At 38.8% G+C, this 11,486-nt stretch overlaps 1 protein-coding gene across 1 annotated transcript; it reads left to right on the top strand.

Annotated features, from left to right (window-relative positions):
- Positions 1–6,164: 6,164 nt before the first annotated feature.
- LOC129248370 (uncharacterized) lies at positions 6,165–6,902 on the top strand. Its single transcript, XM_054887894.1, has 2 exons — positions 6,165–6,679; positions 6,817–6,902. The coding sequence occupies exons 1-2, from the start codon at positions 6,184–6,186 to the stop codon at positions 6,828–6,830; spliced, it is 510 nt and encodes a 169-aa protein (XP_054743869.1). The 5' UTR covers positions 6,165–6,183; the 3' UTR covers positions 6,831–6,902.
- The last annotated feature ends 4,584 nt before the right edge of the window (positions 6,903–11,486 follow it).

The following is an 11,486-nucleotide window of genomic DNA, read 5'->3' on the forward strand; positions in this document are numbered from 1 at the left end:
ACTTTGCGGCAGTTATGATAATGTGATGCTGGAATCATATGGCGCTTAAAGGACGATAGTAGCAAATTCACAAAGTGTATTGGTTAATAGGCAAATGTCAGATTCGATTCTTCTTTTTCCATTACTGCCTCTTCCTGTTTTGTTCAACTTCTACACTAGGTCCTTGAAGTTATTATGAATGAAGGTCTGAAATCATCTCAAACAAAGTTTCAAATAAAAAACATCTACCGTTCAAATTCGCCATAAAACTAAAAGTCCCTCCATCTACTAAATAACATCAAAGCACACAGCACAAAGTACGTGAAAAGTACGCGAAACGGACATATTTTGCCACACAATTTTTTGAGAGAAAGAAAATATTTATTAGCCGTTCATAAAACAGTCCCTTAAACTCAGCGGCAGTGGTAATAAGAAACCCTCTCTTTCTCTCTCTGTTGAAGCCTTAAAAACTGCTTTATTTATAGCTGACGGACCCTATGCTGTGTGGCTCTTCTTAAGAATAGAGTTTTGCTTTAGAATGGATATTTTCTCCACTATAGATGTGTTTATTGTAGAAACTCGATCTGCACTGAGAGCTATGCTGTTGAGAGAATGAATGACAATTGAGTTCTGGTGCATACTGATATACATACATTTATTATAAGAGAAATCTTCTCACTCGCAACTTAGCTGGTGCAAGAAGAGCATTCGCTCGTGAGCTTTAATTCATTTTTAGTTGGCCAACCTGAGAGCCATAGTCTTTATGTGATCCTTCTGAAACTTTTGTACAATTTTTCGATAGAATATACCTAGTAAGGCGGGTGAACGGCTGCTGCACAAATACGTACACACTTGCACAAAATATTTGAAGCGCAAGCATTTTTTTACTTGTCACTGCGATCAAAGTGTAAAATTGTGAACATGTACTGCCGCATAACTGTAAAAATGCACATTCAGCCATACATATGGTGAAAGGTATGTGTGAGTGTAATTGCACGCATGTGTAAGTACATACATATGTATTAGTGTGAAAGGACTATGAATTAAACGTAGTCGTATAACTGAATGTATTCAACAACCAACTGAACTTTTTCCAAACAAAACCCAGAGTGGTTATACATAAAATATTAAAAGCCACTCGCTCCGCGGCGGGGCGAAGCTGCCAACCACACACTGAATTATTGGGTTGCTAAGTTCGCTGTCAAGCAGAGCTACTGAGTGTAACATGCATCAGTAAGCGGTTGTTTGAAATACACGTCCCGCCTGGCTGGCGGCCAACGGGAGAAGTCAAAAAAAAATTAAAAAAGGAGACGAGTTAAGCGAAATGGGAAAACACAATCAAAGCAAATTTAACTCTACGTGGGCAAACATATGCATGTGTATGTGCATAAATGAATGCTTTTTATATTTGCGTGTCTTTTGCATGTGTGCACATGTGATGAGTAAAAAATTTATTGAGGATAAAAATAAGTGCACGAAAATCCCCACTATGCTTATGCTCACACTCTTGTTGCGTATTTGTATCCTGCAGGAAAACTCGCAACTAAGTATAAGAAGTCAAGGGGTCACAACTACTGATACTTCGAAGTATATAGTGAGCTTGCGGTTACTAGTTAAAATGAAACTAGTCCGGTTGTAGTAAGATTATTACGAGTTTGATAGTAATTACAATTTTATTTATTGAAAAGTGGCTAGTGTGATAGTTATTAGATTATGGTCAAGTTTTTTATTTGTTTTTTTATACTCTAGGAAAAGCTTGAACTAAGTGCAAAAGCCTCGGATGACAACTTCCAACACTGATGACGACCCCTGCAAACGAACTAAGGACTATGATTTGAGGGCATGCACCTGAAATGTCTGGTCCCTTAATGGGGAAGGTGCCTCTGCCCGGCTGGTTGATGTACTCGTGAGAGTAAAGGCTGACATCACTGCCACCCAAGAGATGCGATGGACGGGGCAAGCCAAGAAAACCATAGGACCTTGTGACCTCTACTACAGTTGCCATGTAAAGGAGCGCAAATTCAGCGTTGGATTTGTTGTGGGAGAGAGACTTCGTCACCAAGTACTGTCGTTCACTGCGGTAGACGAGCGCCTCGCAACAATCCGCATCAAAGGCCAGCTTTTTAACATCTCGCTAATTTGCGCCCACGCCCCGACGGAAGAGAAGGACGATGCGACCAAAGATTCCTTCTATGAGCGCTTGGAACGTTCCTATGAGCGCTGCCCCCGCTACGACATAAAAATCGTGCTTGGCGACTTCAACCCCAGGGTGGGCAAGGAGGGAATTTTTGGTCACACAGTCGGAAAATTCAGCCTGCATAACGAAACTTCCGGTAACGGACAGAGGCTGATCGACTTCGCCGGGACCCGAAACATGGTAGTCTGCAGCACCAGATTCCAGTATAAAAAGATACACCAAGCTACCTGGCTGTCTCCTGATCGAAAAACACGAAACCAAATCGATCATGTTGTGATAGATGGAAGACACGCTTCTAGTGTATTAGATGTACGTACGATCCGAGGACCCAACATCGACTCGGATCATTGCCTTGTTGCAGCCAAACTGCGCACACGCCTCTGTGCAACGAAAAGCGTCCATCTAACTACGCAACGAATGTTCGACATCGAAAAGCTGCAATCACAACAGACAGCCAGAAGATTCGCCACTCGACTCTCACTCCTGAGTACTGAGAGAGTACTGCCCAACAAACCGGCATGCATGAGCAATGGAGCAAGATTTCTCGTTCTCTACGTACTGCCGCCGAAGAAGAAATCGGACTCCGGCGAGCCCGAAAAAAACAGTTGGTACGACGAGGAATGTCATGCTGCGATTATAAAAAGTGGGCCATCTAACGTTTGAAATTTCAACTACTAATTATTCCTCATGTGTCAACAGTCGAAAATGTGCTGAGAAATTCTTCATAATGGCTATTGAAAGGCCAGACGTCGAAGTCAAGGAAATAGTGCCATAAAAAATCACGATGACAAAACGAAAGATGTTACTTACTACAGGGCAATATATTTTACCTTTTAGAGCTTAACATCACCTCACCAGCATGACTTTGTCGCCGGACGGACTGCGCTTACCAACCTAGCGGTCTTTAGCGAATACTGCATTGACAAATTTTTAGCGACAAAGTATCCCATGGCATTCCATTGTGCAAGCTAGCCATGTTTAGGTTCCAATCTATATTTATAAAATGGCAGAATTCATATTCAGTTAGTAGGAGCTATCTGGTCTCAATCGAGGAGATTTCTTCTTTTCCCTTTATTGCATCCTCTTGCGTGCCTCAGGGAAGTATCTTAGGACCTGTACTCTTTCTTCTTATTAATGATATAGGCAGCTGCTTTTCTGCGAACTGCTTTTTACGAACTTCATATAGTACCTCTGGTACTCCCCTTTAGTCTGTTGACGAGATCAAAGGCTTTGGTGTAATCTTCATTTTAATCCTCATTTTAATCCTCTTTTTTATTTTAATTTCACAGATCTCTACTCGCTGAAGTTACTCTTACCATCTTTTGTTCTCCCAAGGCTTGAATATGCAGCACTCATCTGGGGACCTCATCACAAATTAGCTATCGATAAAAATGAGCGCATTCAAAGGTCCTTAAATATTTCCTTTCTTCCCTAGATTTCTTCACTCCCATCGCTCCTTTTGATTAATCTTAAGTCCCTCGAAAGCGGAAGGACAGTTCTTTACTTGACTTTTGTGCATGGGTTGCTAGGTGGTGTATCAATTGTCCCGCACTACTGCTAGCTATCCAATTTCTTATTCCTGCGGGAAAATTAAAATTCCTTTTTACGTCAAGGCCCTTACAATGAATTTCGAAAGATATTCCCCATTAATGTATTCAACGGGATTTCGAATTCTATTATACTTGATTTTTCGTTGCCCAAGAGTGCGTTTTCTAAACTACAAAATTCAATTTTATTTCAGTGTTTTCTGTACTTAGCTCTAAATTATTATTTTAGTCAGTAACAACCTTTTCAGGTTCCAAATGTTGCACACCCTGTTTAAAGATCTCTGACAATTACTTCTTGCGAAGAAACTAAACTCGTAATTAGCCCAAATGTGTGTGCCTAATTCACCACACAAAATAAAACTGTTTTATGAATAGTGCTTTAAATTTGCTTACCAGTTTATTGCAGTGTTACAGACGATATGCCCTGAATGCAAAATTATTTATAAAAACTAAGAAAATTCCTAGTGCAAGAATAAGCTCATCGGATTATCTGGGTTAAAGTTGTATTTATTGAAAGAGACTTTTCGGAGAGTAATTTAATTTTTGGGAAATAAAGAGAGATGAAAATGGGCTTCTATTACGATGTCTGCGCTCAACTCGTTTGAACAAACATGGCTCTTAGCTTAGGAGAAGCGATTAACATCAGCTCATCAGTTGCCGGCAAGACAGGGCAAAGTAGAACGAGAGGTGGTGTTGGTTCCAATACTACAAAAACAGTAAATGCTCTTAGCCAGTGGCTTTCCCTGTTGGGTTTGTGCACCAAAGAATGTCTGGCTTGTCAAGTAAATTTTGATCTCTACGTTTGCTTATATTTCTCAGATTTAGCAAAGCGCTTATATCAGTGCGTACACACGTACTTAAGTGAGAGTATACAAGACATTTTAAGCCAAACATTTTATTCTTGCATCGTTGCTTGGTAGCCAAATTAAAAATGACAGCTAACAGATTTTTGTAAAAACAGTCGTAAATTTATGGCGCAACTCCATATGAAGATAATTTTCTACCACCATTTTATCTCCAAATAAATGTACATATGTATGTGTGACGAATACATTTTCTTACAAACTGATAATCCACTGGTGGTCTTCTTAATACTTTCTTAGAAGTCAAAGCTACGAAATTTACCAAAAATTTGTTATTAACTGAGCTGCTACCGAGAAGAAATGCCTCTGAGAAAATCTACTGAAAAGCTTCATTTAGGTTTATGTCGATATGGAAAAATGCATTAGGTAAGATTCTAGCTCTGTACGAGGCATAACTCGTGCATGAGAATTTAAAAATATTAGATGCCACTAACCAAACTCTCAACGCATTCCCTACGCGGTTGTTGCTTAGAACCTCAGGTTGACATCGTTAGCTCCTAAACTTAAGTAGAAATTATTGTTTCCGGAAAATGCGACTTTACTCTGAGTGAAGGCTGCCTCGACATTCGCTTGGACGAATATAAAAGAGAAGCTGAGAAGCAGATCCTTGAACATTGTTTGGGTTTCTCGTTCTTCGAACATCCGAGTAGTTTTGGGGGTGTTTTGATGTTTCTAACGTAGTCGACTAATATCCCCGCGTTACGGAATCAAATATTTCTGACTGTTAGACCAAATATGCCTTCTTTATCCACACTGGCGTTCAGCTCATCAAGCACAGGTTTAATATTATATTTCGACAATGACACCGACTGCATTCTTCCTCTAGGCGCTTGGGGAGCCATCCTTTCATCTTATCTTTCCTTCCTCCTTCTTCATTGGCATGCACACAATGCACTACCAAATAGGAGAATGCCTGTAAATTTAGCTTTGAGACATATCCTGGCAATTCGTCCACTAACTGATGCGAATTGCCGAAATTTGGTATACACACCTGACTATTCACCATATGAGCCTACATAACACATTACCGAGTATGTAGGTCCATGCCGCGAGTAACCCATGTTTCCGTAAAACAAATAATTATTCAATGCGAAATTTAATTTACCTACAAAGCGAATTCTGAAAACTGTTTTAATTGTAGGCTTGAGGAAATAAACTGAAAAAATTAAAAGAAAAATGTGTAATTCTGAGATACAGATAGAGTTTCTTAAAGTTAAAAATCTTCGGTTCATTTTAATATTAAAAAAGAGTATTTAAAAAAAATAACTTATTTTTTAGAATAATATATATATTTTTTTTATTTTTGCAAGGAAATTATTATTTTTTTATTTTTGTAAAATTTTTTTTGAGATTTTTGTGAAAAAAATTGTTGGGTCATTTTTGAAAAAATTCTGAATGTCCGATTTTTTTCATTACTAATTGAGACTATGCTTAGTAATCCCTATAAGTTTCACATTGGGAGTGCGCTAAAGCATATTTTGCACTCAAGCAACCCCCAAGTACTTGTATATACCCATACGCTCATGGCAACCTTGAAACGTAAACAGGCACAAATGAAAAGTTATTTAGTTATTCAGCTGTAAATATAATTTTCTTGATGTTTGCTTTCAAAATTTTTTGTGTGCTTTTCATCTCCGTCCGAAAGTTAGACACTCTCGCACAAGGCTTTGGACTGGGCTCTCGTTGTCAAATTTTGGGAATGCATGAGCTAAAGCGCATTTGCACTGGCAAATATCCAGGGGATGCACTGATTAAATATAAGGATGAATTGGTGGAGAAAGGCGGGAAATACGCGATCTTTCAAATTGACGATGGGCCTGGGAACCATTACCTTTTGGCATTTGGTGATAGTGAATTACAAGATTGCGCCCGAATAAAAGTACACACACATCACGCGTTCCAATGCAAGCGCAAGGGAGACGAATGGAAAGATATCTGGCTGTCAGATGCTTTCATGAGATGTGTTGGTGTACATCTATACCTAACAGATGACCTAATAGACAATTGCATGTCGGATAGAGAGGCACCATCGAAGTTTACTGCATTCCACTATACGCCATTGGCATTATATCGTTCAGAGGCAAAAGATACTGGTAACATCAGCAATTTTCTAGCGATACTAGTGTTTTTTATATTGATATTGAATTCGCTATAAAATGTATTCATCTAAACGCTTTTACATACAACTATACATAACTATAATTTTCGCTCTTTCCCACTTCTTTCGTAGATTCACACACATAGCATTCGGCAACTTGTGAATAAATTTTGGTGAATTGTATTTACTTCAAAAATATATATATTTTGAGCAAAATTCATTCGTTCGGCTTCGAAGTTTTCTAAGAAATTGTATTTATGGTGCGGCTTTGGTTTTGTTCAGAATATTTATAAATTCGAAGGACTTGGCAGAAAACGGACTGCAAAAAATGTCTTAACCTAGAGAAATCTCTATCGAAATTGTCCTAATTACGTATGCAAATTTTGATAGGAATTTAACTTAAAAAGCGCTATGAAACACCGTTTTCCGCCTCATCTGTTGCATTGCTAAAGTTGTGATTGCGACAGGACTTGGAAGAGCAAACTTCGTCATAATCTGCAAGGCCATTATTCCTGCATGACTCCCACCATCGGATTTTGGTACATCAAATACTAATTTCCTCATCCAACTGTCTTTCCAACTGCTAAGTGAGTTTTTCACTTTAATTTTTTGCCTAATGCAATGCCTCAGAAATAATTCAAACAATATATATACAATATATCTGGACCATTTCACAGGCACATGTGCCAAAATTTTTCTTCTACCTTCACACATTAATTAACCTGCTCATACTCTATGAAAGAGAAATGACGACGATTATTGTTTTGCTCAGTCCATACGCCTTTCAAGCAACCTCGTTGCTGTAAGAGTCTGATGGACAAAATCGTTGGCACTTACAAGATCTCTTAAGAATTACTGGATGTCAACAAAAAAAAAAATTTAGAAATATTATCTAATAGTATGGAAATTAATACTATAGTGGACAAAAAGTAAGGTGAATTTATTTGTCAAACTTCGCGGGATTAAAATTTCGCTCTAGTTATTTTTTCATGAGTTGGCAGTACTGTTAATAACATCTGGGCCAACTTTCATGTGAATGTCATTATCAGTAATATATTTACGCTTGTGTTTACCAAACGACCAAGAGTGCATTTTTCGATTTTTACAATGTCTGATTTGATTGAGCAGAGAAGTGCCATCAAATTTTGTTTGCGGAATGAAATTTCGACTGCGGAAACGTTTAGCATACAGAAGGCATTTGGTGATTCGACCATGTCGCAGAAAAATGTTTATAAGTGGTACAAAGACTTCAAAGAGGATCGAGAACGTGTTAATGACTTGGAGCGCTTCGGACGACCATCGACGTCAACAGATGACCAACACGTCAATAAAGTGAAGGAGTTAGTGCTCAAAAATCGTCGGTTGACTGTTAAAGACCTTACTGATATGATCGGAATATCAGAAGGATCTGTGAAAACCATTTTTAAAGACTATTTGGGCCTATGAAAAGTCAAATCTCGTTTGGTACCGAAAACCCTTAATTTCTTGGAAAAAAGTCGTCGCGTTGATGTGTGTGAAACAATGCTTTCAGACTATCAGGACAAACTCAAATGCATCATTACGGGAGATGAGACTTGGATTTATTCTTACGACCCTGAAACAACCGACCAATCAAGCGAATATCGTGCTAAAGGCGAGGCCAGACCGAAAAGAGCACGTCAAACTCGTTCAAAAATAAAGGTCATGATGACAGTTTTTTTCGATTTTCGTGGTGTGGTGCACTATGAATTCCTTCCACCTGCCAAAATGTTAATAAGGAATATTATTTGAGCGTTATGCGTGGTTTACGTGAAGCAATTCGTCTAAAAAGACCAGAATTATGGGCCAACAACTCTTGGTTTTTGCATCACGATAATGCACCGGCTCACACTGCACTCGCTCTTCGTGACCATTTCGCCAAAAATTCCACGCATATCGTTCCGCAACCACCGTATTCGCCGGATTTGGCTCCGTGTGACTTCTGGCTATTCCCAAAACTCAAGAGACCACTCCGGGGAACGCGTTTCGAGTCAATTGAGGAGATAAAAGCTGAATCGAAGAAGGTGCTGATGGCTATACCAGAAATGGACTATTTGGCATGTTTCGAGGATTGGAAAAATCATGCATAAGTGTATTTCATCGAGAGGGGATTATTTTGAAGGGGATGAAATTTATTTAATTTAATTAAGAATAAATAAAGATTTTTCATTTTACAACCAAATTCACCTTACTTTTTGCCCACAGTATGTACATTTCGTTTTTATTACAAATTACGCACTAATAAAATGTGTGCTTATATAAATAAAAAAATTTAATTGGTTACTTTCTTCTTCTTCCTCTTCTTACGCGATTTTGGTCGAGTTTAACAAAGCGCGCCAATCATTTCTTTCTAACCGGCTAACCGGCCCTAGTTGGACACACCAAGTGAAGCCAAGTCCTTCTCCACCTGATCTTTCCAACGCAAAAGAGACCTTCCTCTTCCTCAGCTACTACCAGCTGATACCCCATCGAATACTTTCAGAGGCGGAGCGTTTGTAGCCATTCGGACGAATGGTCCAAAAATCTTGCGCAGAATCTTTCTCCCAAACACTCCAAGCGTCGCTTCATCGGATGTTGTCATCGTCCACGCTTCTGCGCTATATGTTAGGACGGTCGTGATGAGAGTCTTGTAGAGTGTTAGTTTTGTTCGTCGAGAGAGGACTTTACTGCTCAGTTGTCTACTTAGTCCAAAGTAGCACTTGTTGGCAAGAGAGATTCTGCGTTAGATTTCAAGGCTTACATTGTTATCGGTGTTAACGCTGGTTCCTAAATAAGCGAAGTATTTTATAACCTCGAAATTATAACTATCAACAGTGACGTGGGTGCCGATACGCGAGTGCGCCGACTGTTTGTTTGATGACAGGAGGTACCTCGTTTTGTGCCCTCTTTCACCACCAGACCCATTAGCTTTGCCTCTTTATCCAGTTTGGAGAAGGCAGCGCAATTGTTAAGGTCGATTAAGTCAATATACTTTACCAATATTTATTTACTATAGTTTCAAGCTCTTATATTTGCAAACTTAAACATCCCTTATCATGTAAAGTCCACTAGACTATATAATTATAATTATAATAGCCTATTATAAAAGTAAATATATGTATAAAAGGTTTGTTTTTCTGTATAATCTCTACCTTTCGCCTTATTTTCGTGACAAAAAGTCCTTTTTTCTTATAATTTGCGACTCCAACTCGTTGGTGTCAAACGCTTGAGCGAGTTGGTCTCTTGACTCTTTTTTTAGCGAAATTGAAATATGTGATTTTGAGAGTTTTGGCCTGAGCTGCTCTAGAAGCAGGAATAGATTTATGAAACTTTACGGGAAATCTAGACCATCGAGTCATAGTGTACCTACAATGATCGTTGTTATGACATCGACAGTTACTCAGTTGGAGGTAAACAACCTCGTTAGGAGTATTGAGGTATACATACGAATATATATATGTAAGTATATAATTGCCGCTTACACCCTTTGGTTGGGTGTTTAGCCTAGTTACTCCTCTTATTTGTTGTGTGCGTTTTGATGTTTTTCCACTAATAGGAGAAAATCTCACGGCAAATGCTTTGTTTTTTCTGTTTTTTATTATGAGCAACTTCTTGATGGCAGAAATACGCTCGGAGGCTTGCCATTGTCTGTCGAGGGAAATTTTTTTCTATCAATTGGTGATTCGTGTCCGGGGCTTAGAACCTGTGCGCTTTCGAATGGTAGTCCGGCACCAACCCATTCGGCTACGGCGGCCGCTCTAAAAATTGGGTTACCTAAGAATAAATTATCTCTTCTTGAAGCTCGGGTTTAGCAGTAGAGTCCGAGATGCAGATGAAAATTTCATGCTCCTTCCAATTCAGATGTATTGACCATAGAATTGCTGATAAAATGTTACACTAATGAATTGTGATTGAAAACTTGAAGGCTTGAACGATTTCCTATGCTGAAGTGTTCCCGACAATGCCTGTTAGAATACAAGGGGGCGCAAAATTAATCAGCCCATCGGAAGATTTATAACTTTTGCAAATGGCGTCTTTCGTCAATCAGATTTGACACTTGTGAAGTAGAGAAACAATGGAGCGCGTAAAGGTCAAAATACAGATTTAGTAGAAAATTTATTCAAAAACAAAATTGGATGACTGATTTTGCGCCACTTTGTACTTGCATGCTTCGGATGTTTTTTAAGAGCTCGGTAACCTAGATAACAACACTTAGTAGAGCAACTACCCAGGCAAGGCTTAGTAAGGATGGTACAACAACAACATTTCAATAAACTTCAAATATTATTTCCTTTATTCAATACTTAAATCAATGCACACGAAATGAAAGTTCTCAAATTTTGCACTTGCCTGGAGACCTGTAGTTGTTCACAGCGTATCGATCCAACTTACATTTTTTTATTTCTATTTATTTGTTGCTCTTTTAGTTGGTAACTATGTTAAGATGTGCACTTTTTACAAAACTGGAGTATTTTTATTTCTAAGCTAGCACCAGTAACCCAATTTGTTGAAGTGACTTTGTCGCACTACTTTTCGAAGCACGCGTAATTGAGGAAATGTTTTGAAAGAAGCTCACACATAAGCCCACTCACATATGTAGAATGTTTTCTTTTGCATGTTTATATGTATGTGCATGTACATAAGTGCGTAGGCAGCACCACTTTAGATTTAGTTTTTTCGCACCCATTGTGTAACTAGCCGAAAAGCCGCAACTGCAACTATGTATGTCAGATATGCACTCGCACTCGCACTCGTGCTCGTACTCGTATTTCGGTACTATGTAACTTGCGCTCAAGTTTTCAACT

This window comes from Anastrepha obliqua, chromosome 5 (assembly GCF_027943255.1).
Source record: "Anastrepha obliqua isolate idAnaObli1 chromosome 5, idAnaObli1_1.0, whole genome shotgun sequence".
Taxonomy (NCBI): Eukaryota; Metazoa; Arthropoda; class Insecta; order Diptera; family Tephritidae; genus Anastrepha; species Anastrepha obliqua.

Excerpts from the sequence above, each read along its gene's own strand:
- LOC129248370 (XM_054887894.1), top strand. The coding sequence starts at position 6,184 with ATGTTTGCTTTCAAAATTTTTTGTGTGCTTTTCATCTCCGTCCGAAAG.